This window comes from Peromyscus leucopus, chromosome 5 (genome assembly GCF_004664715.2).
Source record: "Peromyscus leucopus breed LL Stock chromosome 5, UCI_PerLeu_2.1, whole genome shotgun sequence".
NCBI lineage: Eukaryota > Metazoa > Chordata > Mammalia > Rodentia > Cricetidae > Peromyscus > Peromyscus leucopus.
Window position 1 is genome coordinate 49,310,698 of NC_051067.1, and position 26,143 is coordinate 49,336,840.

The window sequence follows — 26,143 nt, forward strand, 5'->3', positions numbered from 1 at the left end:
GGCCTTAGGAAGATCTTGAGAAAATTCTACCTCACTAAATGTTAAGATTCACCCACCTGCATCTAGTGCTGTACTAGGACTGATTTTGTCTCAAGGGACATTAAGAAATGTGAGAGTCAGTTTTGCCTATACCAGCCTGGGAGGCTGCTCTTGACATTTAGTTGGTAGGGGGTCAGATTCCTGAAAATGTCCTATAATATAGGAGACAGTCCCACTGCTGCAAATATCCTAAATGTTAGGGACAGCTCCAATGCTGCCAATATCCTATAATGTATGGGACAGCCCCAGCAGCAAAGATATACCCAACTCCACACAGTAGGTGTACTGCTATGGAGATACTCATCTAAACCATGGGATTCAAACTTTTGGCTCTTTATTGGACTCAGCTGAAGACTTTTTTTTCTTTTTTTTTATTATTAAGAAATTTTTTTATTCATTTTACACACCAATCAAAGATCCCGCTTTTCACTCCTCCCGCCCCCAGCCTCCCCTCCAACCCACCCCCTGCCGACTCCCATCCATAAGAAGGCAAGGCCTCCCATGGGGAGGCACATTCAGTAGAGACAAGTCCAAGCCCTTCCCCCTGCCTCAAGGCTGCATGAGGTGTGCCATCATAGGTAGTGGGCTCCACAAAGCCCTTTAAAAAGAGCCAAACTCCACATCTACTTTATGTCCATTGGTGAGGGTATGGCATAGCATTTTTGATAGTTTCTTGTGTGGTTATTGTCTACAAGCATGTCAGAAAGTAACTGCTATAGATAGTGTTTACAGACGCACCCCAAATCCTCTGGGCACTGTGGACTCCTGAGGATGGTTCTGAACCCACAGGTTGATCCTAAGAAACAAACAGCCAGGCATTGTGTTTCTCCTGATGGTTGTGATATCACAGGAAGTGGGCAAAAATGTATTTCTGAAATAATATTGTAAAAAAGTCTAAATTGAATAAGCAGCTATGGTTAGAGGTAGATTTAGAAATAAAGGACATCATGAAGCTGGAGAGGTTGCTCATGGTAAGAACTCTTGCCGTTCTTGTAGAGAATCTGAGTTCAGTGCTCATCAGCCACATTAGGCAACTCCCAACCACCTGTAATGAGGGTGGGGATACAGTTAGAAAAATCCAGAATAGAGAAAGTTCTGTGGGACAAATGGAACTGAATTTTTCATAAAACAAATATTAAGAAGGAAGAAACAAAACAACATGAACAAAGCAAACACTCCACTAAAGCCCAAGAACCAGGAAGAGAGAGAGGAAGTAGTGAAAACTACCCTAGAATGAGGAGGAAAGTGAACCAACATGTACCTCTTGTTTGAATCCTGATAAAAACAATGGAAAGAAAGATTTTGTGAGACAATTTAGAAGATTTGAAAAGTGACTGGATATTTTAAAATATCAATATTTTTACAGGTTGTCTATGGAGGGATAATTAGAGGCTGTATGTACTCTGGATGGACTTACATTAATTGTTCAACTTTTGTGCTGGGTGTGCAAGGGCTTATTTATTCTAATTTTGTGTGTATTTGAGAAATTCCACAGTAAAGATAGAGTGAAAAAGCCTGTCAAAGGGGAGGAGGAGAAGGAGGCCAGGATGGTGTCAGAAACATGGCCTGGACAGAAAGGGTTTCCACAGTGTTTTTGCAAAAGAACCTCATTGGAGTTGGTGACAGCAAGGTTGATGACCATGGCAAAATCTGTTTCAATAGAGAAACAGGTCCAGGGATGAGATTGGAGCAGAAGGAGAACCAACAGGAGGCAGGTGGAAGTGAGACTGGGGTGGTGGGGGTGGGAGGGTGGTGGGGAGCCTGGAGAGGAGGGAATGAGGTGTTGGTGTTCTTTTGAAAGAGAACATTCCTGTATGTTTAGATCATGAGGGCTATACTCTCGAGAAGTTACTGAAACCTTGGGAAAAGATACAATATATGTGCACAAGCTTTGGCTTCCTTGCAACATTGTTGAAAGGTGGTCGCAGAGATCAATTTGGACAATTTATGTAAGTTTCTCTACATCTTAAATTATTAGAAGTGCTTTTGCCTTTGGGTGCATGTGATATGTATCCAGAGATGTACCTTTTCTGATTTTTTTGTTTATGTATATGTCTTCATTATATATTAGAGATTTTATTTCTACTTATGTATTTATATGTATGTGCATACATGTGTGGGTGCCTATGGATGCTAGAAGAGGGCATTGGCTCACCTGGACCTGGAATTACAGGCAGTTGTGAGCCACACAACATGGCTGCTAGGAACCAAACTTAGGTTCTGTACAAGGGGGGCATGTACTTTTAACCCCTGACCCATCGCCCCCACTCTATCTGTTTATATTTTGTCATACATTGCCCATTTGGTGTAAATTGCAGATGATTGTATTAAAATGCTAATAATCAGTCTTATATTTCTTGGAAGTATTTTAAATAATAAAAGCCAAATTTAGAGCTGTGAACAATCACATGCATATATTTAAACAATAATATTTAAAACCATACCTAAACTGGTAAGTGTGTACTTCTACAGACCAAAGTTGGTAAAAATCTGTCCTGTAGAGGGCAGTTATGGAAACAATATATTAATAATACAGGGGGAAATGATGGTGAGAGAATATGTTTAAATAAATGTTTATCAAGGAAGAATTTACTGATCACTGTTACACTTATTTTTTTCTCCAGCAGCTGTATTATCTCCTGCCTCACAGTAGATTTTTAACTGTCCATTCACAGGCTGTTCCATATCCTGCTTTCTCTCAATTCGCTTAAAAGGCAGGGTTCAAAGAATGAAACCTGTTAAACTCAAACTTTTTTTTATGTCAACAGAACAGTTCATTACGAAGGTGGTGCTGTATCGGTTCATGCACGCTCCCTCTGGAGACTAGAGACCCTAAGAGTCGCGTAAGTAGAACTTCTACACCTCAGAACAGCCTAACGTTCTGAGGATACAGAATGATCAGTGCCTTTGGCTTCCAATTCAGGGTGAGATGGTCCTGTTAATAGCTCCAGCAGCAGCAACATGGAAAACGAATGTGGTGTCCAACCCCTTGTTCTTCTTGTCTCTTTCTGCCTCTTCTGTCTGTCTTGATTCAGTAGGCACTAGACCTCAGAATGGTCCCATTTCATACACCCATACAGCCTGCCTTTCTCTTTGCTCTCTTGCTTTGTTACATCATCTTAGCCTATCCTTGGTATCTTCCTGGCACAAAGTGCTACTGGTACAGATTGATGTCTAATTTGGAAGCAGGACAAGTTGTCTGCAAGCCTGTCACTCACCTGAAGCCTGAAACTTTGTGGGTTTAAACTTCTAAAGGTGCACATGAATATGAAGAATTCAGCTCCTACTTGTAGAGACCACGAACTTTACACATAAAAACTTGATACTGGAGTAGGACATTCTGGATAGTAGCAAAAAAAAAAAAAAAAAAAAAAAAAAAAAAACAACAACAAAAAAAAACCACCACCACCACCAACAAAAAACAAAAACAAAAACCAAAAAAATCTACTACAGTATTCATTATAGCAGTAAGAATTTAGATACACATGCATGTACATATATTTTTGGTCAATGTAAAAGTTATCTAAGGAATGCCTTTCAGTTCATTTAAATGAACACTACATCCCTGATTAAAGTATAGCTTTAAACTGCTTTAGACAAAGCTATCAGACAAAACTTTTAAAAAATAAATGAAAGATTTAGTCTTTGTTTAAAATGCACTAAGTTGTCTGTGTATTTTCTCTACAATATTGCACTCTAATGGGAGTTATTAGCATAGGATACAGACTCCTTGATTGAGAGCCAAGAACTGTTTTACTTCAGTCAGTGTCTATAGATTTTTTTTTAAATGTACACAATTTACCTACTTAATGAAAAATATGTAGTTTTGTGTCTGTAGTAATTTTGCTCAGGTATTCCATACAGCAATTTTAGAAAACTTTATACATGCTTGATTAATATTATCCTGATCAGTTTAAAAAGATGAGTAGAAAATAACTTCCTTGTTCTAAAGGAGCAATGTTTTTGTTTTGTTTTTTGAGAAATGGTTTCTCTGTGTAGCCCTGACTACCTTGTAAATGGCTCTGTAGACCAGGCTAGCCTTGAATTTAGAGATCTGCCTTTCTCTGCTTCCTGAGTGCTGGGATTAAAGACATGTGCCACCAGCCTAAAGAGGCAATGTTTTAAAATAAAGTGGCTTCATCACTGCTTTCCAAACAATCAAGTGAGAATAAATAGTGCTGTGAGTTGATATTCTACTTCATTTACTTAGAAATACTCCAATTCTTTCTTCATGGGTAAAGAATGCTTATTATTCCTCTTTCTCACTTGTGTTGGTCTCCTGAGGGATTCAACTTCATGGTGGTGTGTTTTTGTGATTGCCCGAGTTTCCCTTCTTTCCCTGTCATCATCTTCCTTATCAACAAGATGTTCTTGTCAACTCTTGTATGTTATTCAGTTAGTCTATAACATCACACTTTTATGTTCACAATATTTAATGTTTGATAATTAAAAAAATTGATCATTTTTGGTATGAATATCATGTTAAGTCCACTTTAATATTAATACTTTTGATAATTATTAAGCTTATAGGTAAAATTTTATTACATATGCATCTAATGTATGCCTGTACATAACTAAGCTGGCATTTTATAATGTGTAAAGTAAGGGAAATATTACAGGTACATAGTTAAAGTAATCTGACTCCCCAAATTATGAAGTATAAAAGCTGTGGATTTCAACTCCAGTCTTCTCAGTCTGTCTCCCCTTTTTGTACCTGCTTCTGAGATGTTTGTGCATACAGACATGTAGCATATATGTCTGCACGTGCTATATATAGTGTTTATTCACACACATGTGCACACACAGAGTCATACTTGTACATGTCAATGGCTGTCTCTCTGATGGTGATGTGGTTGGATCATGTTCTGGTTGTTCTGTCAGGTGGAGTGGAAGTCACATAAGATGGGGCCAGCCATTCCGACTCCGGCACGTCACAACAGGAAAATACTTAAGCCTTATGGAAGACAAGAACCTTCTCCTCATGGACAAAGAAAAAGCTGATGTCAAATCAACGGCCTTTGCCTTCCGGTCTTCCAAGGTAAGATGGATTGCATCATTTTGGGATTTTTGTCTATGTGTCCCTGATTTGTTTCTTTGATGCTGGAAACACAGAAAGAACTGATGTAAAGTTCTCTCTTTCCCAGCTTCTCTTCCCAATTTTTCTCTTCATTGAATCAGTTTCCCAAACTACTGAAATGAGCCAGCATAGCCTTCTGGCTTCATGGTTTTCATTTTTAGATAAAGTGCACCCTCCAGCTCCTTCCTGATTTCTTTTTTCTTTCTTTTGTAAATATAAAATTTTATTTTATATTTTTTCCTTTTATTGAAAAATATATTTTTTCAATTATATAGCCTGATTATGGTTCCCCTCCCAGTATTCTTCCCAGTTCTTCCCCACCTCCCCTCCCATTCAGATTCACTCCTTTCTGTGTCTCAATTAGAAAATAAACAGGCTTCTACAGAATAATAACATCAAATATAATAAGATAAAACAAAAACTAATACATCATAATAAGACAAAACAAATAAACAGAAGGAAAAGAGACCAAGAAAAAGTACAAGCAGCAGATACACAAGCAGAGACCCACTCATTTACACAGTCAGGAGTCCCATAAAAACACTAGACTGGAAGCCATAATATATATGCAAAGGACCTGTAGGGTTGTAGGGTAAAGAGAGAGAGAGAGAGAGAGAGAGAGAGAGAGAGAGAGAGAGAGAGAGAGAGAGAGAAAGAAAGAGAGAGAAGAAATTATATAAATAAAAATTTTAAAAATATAGAGTAAAAAAAGTAAAATCCATGACACAACGTTATAAGACAAGGAACCACCAAAGATGCTATTGGGTTCCTTTTCTGTTGGCCATCTACAGCTGGGCATGTAGCCTGCCCTTAAGAATAGTTTGTTTCCCCAGTGAGACTCCCTTGGAGAAAACTACATTTTCATTTGCAAGTGGTTGTCAACTGGAGATAGCTTCTGGGTTAGAGATGGGAGCATGTTCACTTGTCCTTTCAGCTCTAGGACTCCATCTGGTGTAGACCTGTACATGTCCCATGCAGGCTGCCTCAGTCTCTGAGTTCATATGAGCTTTTGCATGGTGATTTAAAGGGTCTTGTTTTCTTGGTGCTCTCCATCCCCTCTGGCTTTTATACTTTTTCTGCCTCCTCTACCACAGGGTTCCATGAGCCCTGAGGGGAAAGATTTGATGTAGACATCTTGTTGAGGTCTTTCACTCTCTGCCATAATGTCTGGGTCTCTTCATTTGTTCTCATCTGCTGCAGGAGGAAGATCCTCTGATGATGACTGAGCAAGGTACTGATCCATGTGTGTAGTAGAATGTCATTAGGAATCATTCATTAGGAGACATTTTATTGCTACTTTTTTTTTTCAAGAATAGTATTATTTGGTTTTATCCTAGGTCCCTGGGCTAGTTAGTCTCTTGGTCACCCAAACAGCTTCAGGTATGGGTTTCATCTTGTGGAGTGAGCTGTAAGTCAAATCAGATATTGGTTGGTTACTCCTATAAGCTTTGTGCCCCCTTTGCACTAGCACATCTTGAAGGCAGGATACCATTGTAGATTAAAGGGTTTCTGGGTGGGTTGGTGTTTACATTTCTCCTTTGGTAGTGTGCAAAGTATGTTCCTGTACCAAAGAAGTTAGCACATAGAGGTGAAGGCTGTATGTAGGCACCAGCTTGACTTTTCCATGTTCAATGAGTTGGTGATAGCTTCAGTAATAGTGCCTTAATGTCAGTTTGTGGGGTGGACAACTTTGTCTTGTTCCTGATTTTAGTGGAATTGCTTCAAGTTCCTCTCCATTTAAGTTGATGTTGGTTATGGGCTTGCTGTAAACTGCCTTTATTATGTTGAGGTGTGTTCCTTGTAGACCTATTCTTTCTTTTTATCATGAAAGGGTGCTGAATTTTGTCAAAGGCCTTTTTTTTGCATTTAATGAGACGATCATGTGGTTTTTTGTCTTTCAGTTTGTTTATACACTGGATTACATGTATCAATTTATATATGTTGAACCATCCCTATATCTCTGGGATGAAGCCTACTAGATCATGGTGAATGATCTTTCTGATGTGTTCTTGGACTTGGTTTACAAGTATTTTATTGAGAATTTTTGCATTTATGTTCATAGTGGAAATTGGTCTGTAGTTCTCTTTTGTTGTTGGATCTTTATGTTGTTTAGGTATCAGGGTAACTGGCCCTGTAAAAAGAATTGGGAAATATTTCTTTTGTCTCTATTTTGTGGAATAATTTGAGAAGTATTGGCATTCATTTTTCTTTGAAAGTCTGGTAGAATTCTGAGCTAAAACCATCTGGCCCTGGACCTTTTTTAGTTGGGATATTTTTGCATACTGCTTCTCTTTCACTAGGATTATAGGTCTACTGAAAATGCTTATCTGATGCTGATTTAAGTTTGGTAGATGGTAGATATCAAGAGAAGTATCCATTTCTTTTTGGTATAAGACAGGTTTTTGAAGTATGTCCTTGTAATTCTTTGAATTTCCTTAGTGTCTGTTGTTATGTCCCCATTTTCATCTCTAATTTAGATATTGTGTCTTCACCTTTTAATTAATTTGGTTAACAGTTTGTCAGTCTTATTGATTTTCTCAAAGAAACAACTCTTTGTTTCATTGATTCTTTGTTTTATTTTTTTTGTTTCTATTTTATTGATTTCAGCCCTGATTTTGATTATTTCTTTCCAATCTACTCCTTTTGGGTGTGATTTATTCTTTTTGTTCTAGAGCTTTCAGGTATTCTATTAAGTTACTAGTATGAGATCTCTCCAATTTTTTTTTTTTTGTGTGTGTGTAGGCACTTAGGGATATGAACTTCCCTCTTACCACTGCCTTCATTGTGTCCCATAAGTTTGAGTATGTTGTGTATTAATTTTCATTCAATTCTGGAAAGTATTTTTTTCCTTATTTCTGTCTTGACCCATTTTCGTTTAGTAGAGAGTGTCTGTGAATTTTTAAGTTTCTGTTGTTCCTATTGTTGATACCCAGCTTTACTCTATAGTGGTCAGACATGATGCAGAGTATTATTTCAGTTTTCTTGTATCTCTTGAGATTTGCTTTGTATTCAAGTATGTGGTCAATTTTGGAGAAAGTTCCATGAGCTGCTGAGAAGAAGGTATATTCTTTTGTGTTTGGGGGAAATGTTCTATAAATATCTGTTGGGTCCATTTGGTTTATAACTTCTATTAGCTCCAGCATTCTCTTTAGTTTCAGTCTAGATGACATGTCTATTGATGAGAGTGGGGTATTTAAGTCACCCACTACAGTGTGTGAAGGCCAAAATGTGATTTAAGCTGTAATAGTGTTTCTTTTTTAACTTGAGTGTCCTTGTATTTGGTGCATAGATGTTAAGAATTGCAACTTTTTGTGGATTTTTCCTTTGATGAGTATGTAGTGCCCTTTCAAAGATAAGATGTATCCCAAACTTACATCTTTCTTGTGTTTATCCTCCTGCCTCAGCCTCCCATGTACTGGCAGCAAAATTGTGCATTAAAATTGATCTTGGTGGCTTGCACTGATAACCCCAATACTAGGGAGGCAGAGACAGGTGGATCCCTAAGGCTATTGACCAGCCAGATTATTGAACTGATGAGTTCCAGGTCCCATAGAGACCCTATTTCCAAAAATAAAATGTGCAGAACCTGGAGAATGCTACCCAAGGTTGTCCTCTGGTTTCCACATTCATGGCTATACATCTGCACATACAGATACACCACTAACACACCTGCTATTGGGCACACATAGACATTCACAGATAGACATATAGCAGACACACTGCACACAACTACATAGGAAAACATTGAAAAGATTTTCCAAAGTATAACATTTAAAATGCAAAATCCATGTTTCCAAAGTTGGTGAAAATGAGGGAAAAGTGAGAGGAACATGGAGTGATGTGCTCACCTTCTATGAAATAGAATCGTAGTGATATTTCATGTTATGGATATATTCCTTTTTAGAATTATTAATCTTTTTAGTTAGCATACAAAATAACAGGTTTCATTATAACATTTTTATATGTAACATAATAATACTTTGCCACCCACTCTGCATTTTCCACCCACTCCATTATTACCTTTCATTGTCCCCTCTAAGGTTTTAAAAATGGGAAATCAAGTTGAATACCACAGCATGTACCTGATATCTCAGCACTTGGGAGGCAGAAGCAGACAGATGTTGAGAGAGGGTTAGGCAGGAGGATCATGAATTCAAGACTGACTTGGACTATATAGAAGCACTCTTGAAATAGAAAAACAATCCCAAGAACCCATTCCCTAGAAACAGAATTAGCAGTGACAAGGTAAACAAATATTCACTTATGTATGGTGTTTACTAAAGTAAGGTGATGGAAGAGAGGTTGATGAGCAAGAAGATGCTGTTCACCCTCCAGCCTCACACGAATGAGAAACTTTCCAGGAAGAACTGTAAACACAGATGTTTACAAAGACAATCAGGGAGCCAAGACCACAGTGAGCAAGCAAACCAGAGAACCTCGCATGTGAGAATTATAAGGATATATGAATAGAATAAAGTGCAATTTAAAATGAAAACAATTTGGTATTGGATCATGAAATATAAGCCATGATAGAGACTTGTAATGAAATTTTATTTGGAGAGATTGAAAAAAGAATGGCTAATGGAATACCCAGTATAATATTATCCCAAAGCAAGAAGGGAGCTTGACTGAAATACACACTGGGATAATATGTATTTCATGGTATTAAATAGTGAAAACCATTGAAGATGTAAGTTGTGAAATTTATGTACCAAATCTCTAATGTAGCCTTAATAATAATAACCTGTAGGAAAAAAAAAAACAGTCTGTGTCTTTGTGGAAGAATATATGCTAATCTTTCAAGTTCACAGGCTTTAGAAGAATCAGAAAATAAAGAGTGGGGGAGGGGAAGATTTTGTACTGAGCCTTGGTGTAGCAGATACCTGTAATCCCAGCCCTCAGGAGGCAGAGAAGAGGGATCCCTGGGCAAGCAGATTAGCTAGACTGGCCAATTGGTGAGCTCTGGGTTCAGGTGAGATGCTGCCTCAGTGAAACAGAGTGGAAAAGAATGTAAGCAGACACATGACATTGCCAACTTTGGGCTTCACCAGCCATGTGTACACACATGCCCAAGCACATATGTATGCACACACACATATGTAAACATGCATATACATATACCACATATATGTATAAATAAATAAACCCATAAGCACATGACAGGAAGGAAGGAAAAGAAGGAGAAGAGAGAAGAAACGTAAGACAGGAAGGAAGGTAGAAGATGGATGTGTGTGGGGGAGGGTTTGCCCATCACAGTAGACACAGGTCTCTCGTAAGAACATAATCAAGTAGAGGATGACAGCTGTTAGAATGACAGTCTGTGCATAGTTCTGACTTACTTCTTTAGGACAGTTTCCTGGAAGTGGAGACACTAACTCCAGAGCTGAGAATAACTTTGCAAGCTACTGGTGCATCTTGCCTACAGCTGTAGCTTTTGATACATTTTTTTCCTCTGAGTCTCTCTCCTAACATCCTGTCAGTGTTGGATTTGAGCTTGCATTTTAATTTCTTTACTGCCTAGGTTCTCAGTGGTTTCTATTCAGGGACTCTGATTCTGGAAGCTGATGGTCAAATAATGCTACCATCTCCACTGAAGGCAACGAGGCCACTGTCTGAACATGACTGTGATGAACTCTTTCTCTGAAGCTCATTTTTTGCTTGACTCCCATGTCCACAGCACCACTCAACCCTGAAGGGTGCTAAGAACTGGTTTACACACACACACACCACACACACACACACACACACACACACAGGCTCTTTATATGTAATTCTCAAAGGCTATTACACATGATGAGAGAGTGACAAACAGTGGAGCTGGGATTCAGGAAGATACTTAATTTTTAAAATTGCGACAAATTTTAAATATTACTCACAGATCAGGTAGTTGATTTTTCCAAGAGGTTGAGATAATTGCCTGTATTACTTCTTTTAAAAATTATTACCCTTTCTATCATATAGTTTATATATAGCTATCATTGCACATTTAAAAAAGAGGGACCAACAACATGGCTCAGCAGATAAAGGTGTTGCCTCCAAGCCTGATGACCTGAGTTTGATCCTCTGGACCCACATGTTGGAAGCAAAGAAATGATGCTCAGTGGTTGTCCTCTGATGCCCATGCATACACCCACCCATGCACATATACACTAAATAAACAAATGTGAAAAACTAAAAAGAGAATTCAGTAATGCAATCAGGGATAAATTAAGATAATTTGCAGTTTGGTCATTCAAAAATAACTCTATGCCTTTATTGAAACTTTTAAGAAATGTTGATAGTAAACAGACTTAATTATATACTTATTGGGTTTAACTATTATTTAACAAAATATCTTGCTCAACATCATTTCTTCTATAATGAAATTTTGGCAATTCAATATTCTGCAGTGTATATCTATGATAATGCCTTTAACTATTGCTTTGCATCTGAAAGGTTATTTTCACATTTTAAGTGAACAGTTTTGTGTTTAACTATTGTTGACTCCTTTGTTGGAAGTTGAACTGTTTTTGATCAATGGACAGGAAGGTTTCAGGAGATTCTGGTCTTAGGAACTGCAGAGTTGATTTTGATAAAAATCAATGACATCTTTGTAAATAGTTTATGGATGTTACTCTTTTGAGCTTTAAAATTGTTTTTTGTTTGTTTGTTTTTAGTTTACTTTTAACTTATTGTTATGGGGGTTGCATACCTGGGGAGGGAATAGGACAACCTTTTAAAGTCTATCCCTTTCTTCTGCTTTATCCATTTTACATGGGTTCCTGGGATTGAACCCAGCTCACCAGGCTGTGCTGCAAAGTACCCTTATAGGCTGAGCCATCTCTGCTGCCCCAAACTCATCATTTTAAAGGCATTTTATAACCTTTGAAGTATTTCAATGAGAGAAGTTTATTCCTCCTTCAGCAGTCTCTAGAACCTGGCTTCTCTGAGGAGATGAGTGTGGACCACATCTTCTTCCTCCTTGGCTGTCACCTGGGATGGAAGTTTTAGAGTGACTTCTAGAATGTACCTCTAGCATTTAGTCTAGAATGTACCTCAGATTATCTTAGATTCTTTATGTGTGAGGTTGTGCCACATGTATGTTCTTCATCTCTGTTTCAACTGCGTTCTCATTCCAAATATACATGGACAGAAATAGAGTAACTCTGAAGCCAGGCCATGAGTACTTGGTCTGACCAGAGAAACTTAGTCCAAAGCTGGGCACATTTCTGGGAGAAGGATATCAAATCCCAATGTGCTGACCCTAAATTCTGCTAATCCTCCCTCTTGAGAATGAGAAGGGAGGGTTTTCTAATTGTTCCAAGGTACCCCTTCCACTTGCCACCCTTGGGCCTCCTCTGACCACCTTGTCTTCTCAGTCTTTGGCATTGTGAACATTATGAAAATGACCTCCACCCCCCCATATCAATTCCAAGACCATTATGGTGTGTTTCAGATAACTTAGATTTTCATTCTGTATTATTCTAAAGTAGAGAAGTGACTTTGTCATGTATCTTTTTTTTTTTTTTTTAACCTGCTATCACCCTCTCCTCTTCTTCATCAAAAAGTACTGTTGCTTTTTGGTTCACACAGTCCCATTAGAATACACAGTACTCTATCCATTATATGTTTTTAAAAGATTTACTTTTAATTATGAGCATGTATATATATGCACATGTGTGTGGTTGCCCCTGAATGTCAGAAGAGGGCACTGGAGTCCCTGGAGTTACGTGCAGTTGTAAACCACCCTATGTGGAAGCTGAGAACTGAACTTCGGTCTTCTGCAAGAGCACTAAGTGATCTTAACTGCTGAGCCATCTCTCCAGTCTCTCCTTCTATTTCTTATTTTAAATATTTTAATTATAGATGGTAGATTATAGAAATTTATCATTAATTGTATGGGAAATAGAGCTGTAATTAGAATTAAAACTCCATCTAACAGAAACACTTAGGGGTATGAATGTATTCTAGTGTTATTCTAGAAAAGGGATAAATCAGGATATAATTTTTCAGTAATGTTTTATATAATTTTGGTTGTTAGAAAATATTTTTAAAAATAGATGTTTCTGATATTTAAGAAGTAAAGTCCACTTATGTGCTTTTTATGTGCATAAATTGGTGTACTATATTTATATAAATTTCTCTGAGACAGGGTCTCTCTATATAGGCTAGGCTTACTTGAGATTCAATATGTAGCCCAGGCTGTCCTCAATCTCATGGTCTTTGTGCCTTAGTCTTCTTAGTGCTGGGATTATAGATATACATCAGCAGTTCTAGTAGTAGATGCTATTTTGATAGTTTAGTTTTATTTAAAATAAGTTACAATATAAAAATGGGAATCCCAGGAAAAAATAAATGTCAGAGAAATACACGTATAAAAATACATTCCCCACACATAGACTGTGAAAAATTAAAGATGTTAATAGTGTTGATTGTAATGTTTAAAATACCGCATTTTAATTGGAAAGAAGCCTAATGAAATTAAAATTCATTTATTCAGCAGAGTACTATCTGCAATTATATAATAAAGACACATTAAACCAATGGAAACAAAATAAAATGAGAGTTTTCGTGTGATCAAATTTTAGAGAAAATGGAATACACAGTTTTATACTTTCCTTTATTAGTGATAATTTGGTCCCAGCTCTGTATTTTTAAAATATATGTTGAACTCACACACAAACACACATATGTGAACACACATGAAGACACACATAAATATCCTGTACACATGTGTACAGGTTCATGCTTATGCAAATACACATGTGTATGTACATGCCTTTGGAGGACAGTAGTAAACCTCAGCTTTCCTTCCTCAAGAGCCATCCATCTCATATTTTGAACCAGGGTCTCTCACTGGCCTGTTTTACCAACTGAGCTAGACTAGCTGTTCAGTGAGCCCTAGGGATCTACCTGTCTTTATTCCCAGGTCTGGAAGTACAAGTGTTTGCCAGATTTTTTTCCTATGGGCTCTGAGGCTAGAACTCAGGTTCTCATGCCTCCGGGCAAGTACTTTACCAGCCGAGTAATCACTCAAGCTCCTCTGCCCCTGTGTGCACATACATGATGTGAGATTCTTTTCCTTGGAGTGTCAGTGATAGACATGAAACGTATGTTGCACTATTCCTTGTTTTCAGTAAGAAAAATGAGCACATCCCTTCTGGAAGATAAAAGTCCCTTTTTCTTACTGTGTCTTTGACTCAGGTATGCTTCAGGTCTGCAGTGCCTAAGTGGCTTTGCAGATATACTCTCTCTGTGGCTGTTAGTGAAAGAGTAAGCTTTTCTTGGTGAGTGCAAATGATGAACTTTTCTTTTAGACTCTATTAGTATCTTCAGCTTTCTGAATTCCAAGATGAAAATCCACCCAGAGCCTGGCCTGGTGGCTCAGGCTTATTATCTCAGCTATGGAGGAGGGAAGAGCATGAGTTCAAGGCCAGCCTGGGTGAGAGTGAGTTCGAGGCCAGTCTGGGCAAGTTTGTAAGATTCCTCTCCTAACAGAAAGATGTGAAGAGGACTTGTAGATGTAACCAATCGTCTTATTAAAATAAGAAACACAGAGCCAATGTAAAAGAGAAAGCCGAGAGGTCAGAGCTCAGAGATAAAATCTTACCTCCTGCAGTGCTCCTAACTTCCCCGCAAGAGAGCTACTTCCTGTTTGTCTGTGTTTAAATAGTCTTTCTGTTCTGCCTTCTCATTGGTTGTAAACCCAACCACATGACTGCCTCATCACTGCCTGTAAGTACCGCCCTCCAGGTCTTAAAGGCGTATGTCTCCAATACTGGCTGTATCCCTGAACACACAGAAATCTACCTAGCTCTTCTAACCATCACGCTCTTGGTATGGCTCTAATAGCTCTGACCCCAGGGCAACTTTATTTATTAACATAAAATTAAAATCACATTTCAGTACAAATAAAATATCACCATATTTCCCCTTTTCTATTTTAATAAAAAGAAAAAAGGCAAAAGGTTATAACTAACAAAAGAAAAACTATATACAAAAGTACAATAACTATATACAATATATACAAGTAACAAATATCTAAACGATGTCTAGTCCATTTGTATTTGACAAATCAGAGAAAATAATTCCCTTATCTATCCTATCTTAGTAAGTCCAAAATGTATCTAATTCACTTCCTATCCTAATTAATCTTCAACTATAACTAACTAAACTTCAACTCCCTCAGAGACCCAAGAAGGAAATAATATTAGCTAACAAAAATAAAAACAGGAAGTGCACAAAAGCAACTTCCAAAAATTTTGTGAGTTGACAGGAACAGCCAGCTGCCTGGACAGTCACCTGAGGTTTCTCCGCAGTGTTGGGGCATCATCTTCAGCCTATAGGCTTATCGTATCTGACAGACTCATTTGTGAAATAGGTTGTACACAAGGTCAACAGTTCAACCTCACATTGGGTGAGAGCAGTCCATGTACCAGAAACACCTGAATTACACTAGTGTCCTGTCATGATTCAGGGTTTTAAATTCTGGAAATTGCTGACAGTTTTTTTAATTCAGCTGTTCATTCTTCTTGGCTGTGTATATATGACTTCATCTCAGCATCCCCTTCTTCTCCACATCCCTCTATTAAATGCCAGTCTACTATTGAGAGGCGTGAGCTTTCAGTTGCTGTTCCATTGCACAACAGAAGCCATCGGCCCACTGCCTTTTCAGCTGCCTTCGAAGAAAAGGGCACTGTACCTTTTCCGGATTGTGAAGGCCACTTCAGGGATGGTGCCATATTGTCCTGGCCTCAGAAGATGCCTTCTGATAAAGCCATAACCACACTTGTTTTGGCAGGAATCGGTAGTCCTTTGTTTCGTGTTCTGTCTGTCCATTTTGTCCTGTTGATTTGAGGATACTTTGTTGTCCAGTGGCTAACTTTTGCCACAATGAAAATTAACTCCATATGCAGTTTCTTCAATGCCCATATTTTCTCTGAAGTAGATTGGTACTGCCAGGAGCCGACATGTCTCAAAAGAGAAAAATTTCTAAGTTATTAAAACATTTTAAATGCCATATTCGGTAGATCTCTGAAGGGTTTGAAGATGACCTGTCTAAAATATATCTGCTCAATTTTTAAAACATATCTAATATGACTGTAATTTCTATTGTAATGTCTAACTACTATCTTTCATTTCTTTATATCCTAATAGTTGGTAATAATGTAAAGTATTTAAAACTAGTAATTGTCTTTTTCTTTTCTTTTCTTTTCTTTTCTTTTTTTTTTTTAAACAAGAACCTTAAATCTAATCTCCTTTGCTTAGCCTTTTTCCTAACCCTTGACAACAACTTGTAACCAACCCCCCTAAACAATGAAAATTATCCCAGACCCAAAACCCATTAAAAAGACCAAAAAAAACCACCCGCCCCACACCACCTCTTTGGGAATGTGGGCGTCATATTCTTAAAATTGCTTCCTGCTGGGTATGGGCGAAGTTATCTTTATCCTGAAAGAAAAATTTAGATTAATTGTCAAATTCTAGGAAAGGTAACTATATCCTCCATTATTATCCAGTCTGTGTATAATGCCAAAGTTCAGGGTTTATCTCAAGTCCTTATTCAAGTAGTCTTTGAGACTGGATCATCTCAGCTAGTCATCTCAAAATTGCTCTGAGCACCTTGTAGTTCAAAGCTGATCTGTAGATGATGTTTGTCAGCTTAGTGATATTATTATTGTCCACGTGGAATTGTTGTTGTTGCTGTTGTGGGGCCCCATCTTCTTTCTGGAGACTTCAGTTGATGTTAGGCCTGGCCGTGATTTCCTGCAGAAAACTGATAAGAGACTCGAACACAAAGACATATATATGCAGCTAATTGAAGCCTTTTTTCTAGAATTAGTTAGTACTCTATATGACCATTCATATCTTAACAAAGTTTAAAATGTATATATATATATTAATCTTGTAAATTTTGATATAAAATTTATACTTTAAGAAAAGTTTAAAGAATCAGAATAGAATCAAAGAGTTGAGATTAGTAATAGAATAGTCCCTTAATTAATTTGGCTTTTGTCCTGTCCCACAGCAGAAAATGGCTCTTTTATTCTGGCATGATACAGGGAGTTTGTATTTTCCTTTTAATAACATGCTTGAGTTTAAAGAAGGAGAGAGCCATTCTCCAACTCCAAAGTCAGCTTTAAATTTTAATTGAACTGGGACTATTAGAAGACCAATAGTGTTAAATCTTTAGAGAAAAGCAGAAACAAACATTTAAGAAGACATAAAATTTTTTAGATAATATATACCCATACGCCGTTTCACTCTGTTTCCTGGGATAGATGATTTGTCCCTTTTCTTCAGTTGTCTCATTTGTCTTGTGTTCTTCAGATTCCTTAACCTTCATCCTCCTAAAAGACAAAAACAAAAACCTTTCCCCAAGACTAATTTTGGGGATGTTCCCCTTTGGCAAGTTATTATCTGATTAAATAAAAAGGCATGTGTTACTGGTACAAGTTAGTTTAAATTGGATGTTCATGCTGGTTGATGAACTATCATCTCCTCTAATTAAGAGGTTTCTCTTGTTCAAATCGAACTTTTATCAATTTTGATGGTACCCACAGCTTATCTTCTCCTGTAGAAACAAAAGCAAAACCTCATCCCCAACGTAATACATACCCTGGTTTCCATTCTGAGGTCAGCACATCCTTAAAGTATATAGGCTGATTTAATTCTGTAGTTTTTTCTATTATCCAATGTCTCTCTGCAGCTGTTGTTCCTTTCTCATTGGCATTCAGAAAATTCAAAGTTAATAGAGCATTATGCAATCTATTTCTGGGGGATTGTTACTCCTTTCTGTTTATTTAGCATATCCTTTAGAGTTCTGTTTGATCTTTCTATAACTGCTTGACCTGTAGGATTATGTGGCATACCTGTATTATGCTTTATATTGTAATAAGCAAAAAACTGTTTCATTTTAACAGAGACATATGATGGAGCATTGTCAGTTTTGATTTGTGCAGGAATACCCATGATGGCCATAACTTCTAGCAAATGAGTGATTACAGAATCAGCTTTTTCAGAACTCAGAGCAGTTGCCCATTGAAATCCTGAATAAGTATCAATGGTGTGGTGTACATATTTCAATTTTCCAAATTCTGCAAAGTGAAACACATCCATCTGCCAGATTTCATTCCTCTGAGTACCCTTTGGGTTACATCCTGCTGGTAATGGCGTTTGATTATAGAAGGAACAAGTAGGACATTTCTTTACTATTTCTTTGGCTTGTTGCCAGGTTATGGAAAAATCCTTTTTTAAACCTTTACTATTGACATGATGTTTTTTATGAAATTCTGAGGCCTCCAGCACATTTCCTATCAATAATTTATCAATCTCATCATTGCCTTGTGCTAAAGGGCCTGGCAGACCAGTATGAGATCGGATGTGAGTTATATATAAAGGATGACTCCTTTTCCTGATTGTATCTTGTAATTGAATAAATAGTGAAGTTAATTCTGAAGCATCAGGGATAAATTCTGCAGTCTCAATATGTAATACCACTCTTTCAGCATACTGAGAGTCAGTTACTATGTTTAAAGGTTCTGAAAAATCCATTAATACCAACAGAATAGCATACAATTCTGATTTTTGCACTGAATTATAAGGACTTTGAACCACTTTACTTAAATTTTCTGATTTGTAACCTGCCTTTCCTTGTTTGTTGGCATTTGTATAAAATGTATGAACTCCAGATATGGGTTTTTTGCCATACAATTCGAGGCAAGATCCAATCAGCTCTCTTTATAAAATCAATTCTGTTGCTTTTGGGATATTTGCTGTTAATTTCTCCCCAAAAATTACTGCAAGCTCTTTGCCAAGGTTCACTTTCTGTCCATAATTTTTCAATGTCCTCCTTAGGTAAAGGTACGACAATTTCTGCTGGGTCTATTCCTGCTAATTGACGAAGTCTCAATTTTCCTTTCCAAATCAAGTCAGAGATTTTTTCCCCATAAGTTTTTAATTTTTTATTTGGTTTATTTGGTAAAAATATCCATTCCAATATAATATCTTCCCTCTGCATTAATATTCCAGTAGGAGAACGCCTAGAAGGTAAAATAACCAAAATGCAATCCAGCTTTGGATCAATACGATCCACGTGCCCTTCATGTACTTTCTTTTCTACCAAGGCCAATTCTTTCTCAGCTTCAGGTGATAATTCTCTTGGACTATTTAAGTCCTTGTCACCTTCTAAGGTTTTGAACAAATTAGTCAGTTCATCATTTTTTACCCCAACTATAGTTCGTAGATGAGAAATATCTCCAAATAATCTTTGAAAGTCATTAAGAGTCTGTAGTCTATCTCTCCTAATTTGCACCTTTTGGGGTCTAATTTTTTGTAGCTCTATTTTATATCCTAAATAATTAATAGAATCTCCTCTTTGTATCTTTTCAGGAGCAATTTGTAATCCCCAGCAAGGCAAAATTTTCTTTACTTCTTCAAACATTCTTTCTAAAGTATCTGCATTTGAGTCAGCTAGTAAAATATCATCCATATAATGATAAATTATAGATTTAGGAAATTTTTTACGTATCACTTCCAATGGCTGTTGTACAAAATATTGGCACAGAGTTGGGCTATTTAACATTCCCTGTGGGAGGACCCTCCATTGAAATCTTTTAACCGGTTGAGAATTATTATAAGTAGGCACTGTGAAAGCAAATCTTTCTTTGTCTTTTTCTTGTAAGGGTATTGAAAAGAAACAGTCTTTTAAATCAATAACTATGAGAGGCCATCCTTTTGGTAACAGAGTAGGCAAAGGAATTCCAGATTGTAGAGAGCCCATTGGCTGAATTACTTTGTTAATTGCTCTAAGGTCTGTTACCATTCTCCATTTACCAGATTTCTTTTTAATAACAAATACAGGAGAATTCCAAGGGCTAGTTGACTGTTCAATATGCTGAGCATTTAGCTGTTCTTCTACCAGCTCTTCTAAAGCCTGGAGTTTCTCTGTTGTTAAAGGCCATTGCTGAACCCATACAGGCTTGTCTGTTAACCATTTTAAAGGTAGAGCTGTTGGTATTTTTGGAAGATTATCAGTTGTTGTGCCCTGTTCTTGTATAATATGGATGGCTGGTGACCACTCAAAATAATGCCTTCTAATATTTCTCTCAGAAACATGTGCTAGTTTATGATTTGTTTCTGAGATTGGAGGGATTTTAATCTGAGTATTCCATTGTTGCAACAAGTCTCGACCCCACAGGTTCATAGCTATGTTAGCCACATATGGTTTTAATTTTCCTCTCTGTCCTTCTGGACCTATACATTCCAGCCATCTTGCACTCTGTTTCACCTGAGATAATGTCCCAATTCCTAACAGTTGAACGTTTACCTCCTGAAGAGACCAAGCTGGATGCCAAAATTCTGGTGCAATTATGGTAACGTCCGCAACTGTGTCTACCAGACCAGACAACAAAACACCATTTATTTTTATCGTTAATTTTGGTCTCTGTTCATTAATAGAAGTTTGCCAAAAAATTTTCTTTATGTTTTCTCCTGAATTTTCTATTCTCTCTGTTTCATCATCCTGACCAGCATGATTTATTCCAATAGTCATTTGGTTATTTAATCGCTCAGAGCAGGGATTTCCTCTACAGCTGCAGGAAAGGTTTGAACTGGTTTTTCTATGGGGGCCTGCATGAGGCCCCTCCGGGAGTTTCCCGAAAACTGAGGCAAAGGATTACCCTATCTGTCCTTTGTTGATCTACATTCGTTGGTCCAGTGTTTTCCCTTACCACACTTTCTGCATACTCCAGAAGGAAGGGGCATTCTGTTGCCATTGTTCCTTGAAGAAACATTGCTTCTAGGAATGACCTGTTTACAGTCCCTTTTAAAATGTCCTTGCTTTCCACACCCAAAACATCTAACACTCCTCAAACCTTTTGAAATTACTTCTCCTACCCACGTATCATCATGCTCATCAGCCTCAACATTAATTGTTTCTCTAAGGACTAGTTCCATAGCTCTACTGGTTGCCTAGCTCAGGGTGGACCCTTGGCCCAGCATGCATGAGGTCCTGGGTTCTATCCCCAGCACTGCCTCAACTCTGAAGAAGCTTCGAGTCTGCCTCAGTGGTCCTTATAGTGATTCTGGTTGAGACGTTCTTTTTTCGTCTTGTGGTGCTGGTGAGTGAGCAGCCTTATTCATGCTGAGCTCTGCCACCGGGCTCCATTGCATCCCCAGGTCTCTTCTGACCTTTAATTTTGAGAAAAGGTCTCAATCAGTTTCCCAGGCTTCCCTTGAACTTCACGAATGGAGACATTGAACTTGTGGTCTTCTTGCCTCACCCTCCACAGGAACAGCCGTACTGGAAGGCCTGTACACTGAGGCCAGGCTGTAATTATATTCTCAAAACTTATAGATCAGGAAGATCATTCTTCCTTAAGACTCATAAATGACAAGGGTTTTTAAAAATGTTATACAAGGGGCTTGGGGATTTAGTTCAGCGGTAGAGCGCTTGCCTAGCAAGCGCAAGGCCCTGGGTTCGGTCCTCAGCTCTGGAAAAAAGAAAAAAGAAAACAAAATCCAAAACAAAAAAAATGTTATACAAAACAAAGCAACAACAAAATAAAACCCATGCTATTAGTCAACAAGAAAGACATATTTTTTGGGTTGTCACAAGGGTGCCCGTGACACTGATGTGAATGTTCCCTAGCCAATCCCAAGTTCAGGAGCTGGCAGAAAAATCACCAGTTGATGACAGCCCTACGTATTCAGAAGAAATTGAATCAGGTAGGACATAGTTTATAATGTAAGTGACATGGGCTCCCAGTTAAGGAAAGCAGTCAACATAATGAAGAATGCAGTTTCACACCTGTAGGTTTTTAAGGCCTATTTTCCATTTCTAGAACCTTTAACTGGCTCTTGCAGATGCCTTTACGTGTCAGTTTTAATGATAATGTAGGCCCTGGCAGGCATATATATTTTGTACACCGGTGTAATTTTCTTGTAGCTCAAAATCCCACTGACATATTCCTTGGTAGGTGAACTCTCTGCTCTCCCTCCCTCGTGCACCGTGAATAGAAGCCTTTTGCCATCGAGGTGATAGGATGACAGCCTCAAATGAGACTAGCAATGCCATTAAAAGGACTGTGGGGATGAGGGCAAAAATAGATGGAAACATTTCCAGGCTGGAATTCTTTGTATATTATTTTATTTAAGATTTTTATTTTTGGTTCAGAAAATATGAGTTTTAAAGCTCCCTCTCTCTCTCCTTTCCTACCTTGCCTCTCTTCCTCATCTTGATTCAGGCTTGCTATGTATCTGAGGATGACCTTGAACTTCTCATCCTCCCACCTCAGCTCCCAAGTGCTGGCAATACAGGCATGTGTCACCTGCCTGGCATATGCATTGGCTGCTAGGGACCCAGCCCAGGGCTTTATGCATGTTAGAAAGGCAACCTCTCAACCAAGCCACATCTCCGTCCAGCCCTCAAAGCATCCCACATAAAGACTCAGGTCTTCAGGCTTGGCAGCAGACACTTCTACCTGTTATGTGTTCCAATGCCTCATATTCTTTTTTGACCTTTCAGTTGTTCTTAACTTTAACCATTGTCTGTCTTAAGGAGATGGTATGTAACTAGGTATTATTAGTAATGTATAATTTAAAATGAGAAAGACTGTCGTTATTCAAGATCATGGGCCTATCAGTCCCCCAACTCTGTTGGTTAGTTATCCAGCAGTTGTATAAGATAAGAATGATTGATTTCAGTTAATTCTAGAAGAGTCCTAATAGCAATTGTACAGCACTAGTTTTAGTGTGCTCATGAGTCTAGCTTGGTGAATACAGTGTCTTTGTGTCACTTACTAAGGCCATAGTTGGTTTAAAAATAGTTTTCAGTTTATAAGAAACCAGATCAGTGTGCCCACTTTGGGCATTATTTTATACTTTTAAAGCCGTTTCCTAAATGGAATTATTTGAGTAGTTTGTTGGCACATTTTCTGTGGGACATGAAAAGGGATATATAGTTCTTACTTAATTCATTCACTTAGCAAATTGCTGTTAAGAACTGGCCTTTTATGTAGCTTGACAGATATGTCAGCATTTAAGAGCACTTGTAGAAGCCAGGAGTTCCACGCTCAGAACTCATGTTGGGCAGCTTACAGCTATCTGTAACTCCAGTTCCAAAGGATCTGATGCACTCTTTTGACTTTCATGGTGCATGCATTTAGGTGCATATACTCATATGTATACACACACATACATGTACATAATTAAAAAGAAAGACAAATATTTTTAAAAGAGCCTCACATTTGCAGACAATGATCAGATTCTGAGGATACAGAATGATTACAGTTAATTTCAATAATTAGCACACTGATTGATAGTGGAAGACAGTATTCATGTCAATATATAAATAAGAAGAGAAGAAGAAAGCAATGTCTGCACAATAATGGACTGAAAATATTTCTTGAGAATTTATAGTACCTAAGATCTCAAAATGGACAGAAATTACAGTTATGAATGAATGAATTCCAAGATGATATGCCAAAATGATCTCAAAGTTTCTTTACTGGCTATGTACCTGATGGGTATAATAGGTCTATGAATTAAACTGTGTTTTACAGGAAGTTTCTGTTTAACAGCAGAATATGTATCTTAGAGTATGTTTTATTTGGTTTTGGTTTGCCTTATATGAGATGGAGTCTTGCGCTGAACCCCAAGGCTTGCCTTGAACTTACTGTGCATCCCAAGCTGGCCTCAAACTCATAGCAGTTCCCTTGTCCCAGCATTCCAATACAGAGATTACAGATATGAGCCACTATGTCGGGCAGGTAGAGCACTTGTGGTATCCATGTGATCTTCATATTAGATATCCCTGCTGGTATTATTTCAATTTCACTGACCTTTTGTCTTCCAGTTCCAGTGATATCCAGGTAATCCAATATTCTGATTTTTTGCTATCTCTCTCTCTCTCTCTCTCTCTCTCTCTCTCTCTCTCTGTGTGTGTGTGTGTGTGTGTGTGTGTGTGTGTGTGTGTGTGTGTGTGTGTTTAAATGTACATTGCATTTTCTGGCAGAGATCACCTATCTGTGTATTCCTTGTGTGTGTAAAGGATTTTCCTCTTGGCGTTTAAATGTGTTTTATATGTATAATAGATGCTTTAGTGGGTAGGGAGATGGCTCAGTGGTTAATGTGCTTGCTGCACAGGTATGAGGACCAGAACTTGGATCCCCAGAACCTATGTTGATGCCTTGTGGGTTCCCAGGCTTGGAAGACATAAACGGGGATCTCCAGAGCAAGGTGTCTGTGGAGACTAGACTTACCAGTGTGCTATAGATTTGATTGAGAGTCTCTGCCTCAGTGAATCAGGTGGAAGAACAATGAGGATAATTCCCCACATCAAACTTAGGTTTCCACATGCACAAGAACACACATGTAAGTATACCTACACATGTGCTCACACACACATGCACAAACATGCATATACACACATACACATCTCATAGACATGAAAACATAAAAAAAATGAACCACCTTAAGTTCTTTGTCTTCTAGCTGTGTGATCAGGATCCACATTTATGTTGTTCCCTCACATACACACTTCCCTTTTTTGACATTAACTTTGACACTATAATGGACATCAGAAGTGATGCAGTGTGGAGACGGAAGTTTGCTTTTTCTCTGAAGACTTCCTTCAGTTTTGCAGGCAGGTCACTTGTGAGACTGAAACCTGCTCCTGTCTTTGGCAGTGGACAGTTGCTTATGTTTCTACTTACTTCTCTAAGGCCCACCTGCTGCCATTGTTCCACCCTCCTCCCTGTGTGCACAGATTATTGGTTGACAGGAATTGGGATGGGTTTCTATAAAATTTTAAATCCCCTGCATCCGAGTGTGTCTCTTTTGATACCTCAAGCCAAAAAGACAATTGCTTCCTTTTGCCTGAGTGGTATTTATAGAGTCAGGTATACCTCGAGGAAAAGGCTGGCATCCATAAGCCAGGCTAAGAGTTGTTTGTCTTTTTAGAGTTCTACTGTCTAGTCCCTCCATGCTTTTCTGATTTTTTCCCCCAAAATTCTAGTAGTTACCCATGGGAAGACTTGTACTACTAATCTCCATTTTCTAAAGTATAGTAACTCAATAGAAAAGCCCCTGATTTGTGGAAGGGAAGTCAGTGTGGAGTTTCTACATGGCTGTCACTTCCTAGTCTGTTTACTTGACTTGCAATAATGTAGGCTCGACTTCTGTTGGAAACTTTTATCCCATGTTCTCTTCATGGCTCCTGAAACTCTATACTTACTGTTGTTCAACACACTTGAGGCAGATGAGCACAGGGCATGATTTAGCAATCAAAGGCTCTGCTGGGTTTGGATACACACACCTTCTTTCCAATAATGTACTTGGAAGCCTGGGCTCTTTAGCTGGAAATAGTATGCATGTACATTCTGAACAATGCAGCCAGCAACTTGTTAACAACATGGGGCCCCTACCTCTGGTGAGCTGTAGGCATACCTCTCTCTGGGTGATGGGATACATTTCTTCTCACCTTAACAACCACTAAACTTAGAGTCTGTTCAAACCTAGAAGGATTGAAAGGTCATTCTAGCCTAGACAGGTTTGAGGCACATGTGCAGTAAAACAAACTGTTTTCCCAAGTGAATTTTTAGGGGATGATCTCCTATTTTCCGTCTTATGCCTGTGCATAATTGGGCATGCATGTGATTAAAATCAGATGCATTATGGGAAGGGGGATTCACAGTAGAGTTGTTCTGTCAATGATCAGTATAGAGAACTTCCCAAACTAGACCCCTAATAAATAAACCACTCATTCCTTTATTCCCATAGATATAGAAGCTCCTTGGTTTAGAGAGATGGCTCATCAGTTAAGAAGCTGCATTACTCTTATAGAGGGTAGGAGGTCAGTTCCCAGAACCCATCCACACAAAGAGGCTACCAGGTGCCTATAACTGCATCTCTGGGAGAACCACGCCCTCTCCGACCTCCACAGGCACTCATGGGCTCACTCTTCCTTCCACACACACAGTGTATTTCTGATCTTCATTGCTGTGACTAAAGATACCTTGATACATTTTCAAATCCCTGGGAGCTCCT

The 26,143-nt window shown here is 38.2% G+C and overlaps 1 protein-coding gene across 1 annotated transcript in view; it reads left to right on the forward strand.

Annotated features, from left to right (window-relative positions):
• Positions 1-26,143, forward strand: part of Ryr2 (ryanodine receptor 2) — a 593,927-nt gene that overhangs the window by 272,608 nt on the left and 295,176 nt on the right. The window contains 2 exon segments of the mRNA XM_028859656.2: positions 2,808-2,882; positions 4,921-5,077. Of these exon segments, the coding sequence (XP_028715489.1) occupies positions 2,808-2,882; positions 4,921-5,077 (232 nt within the window).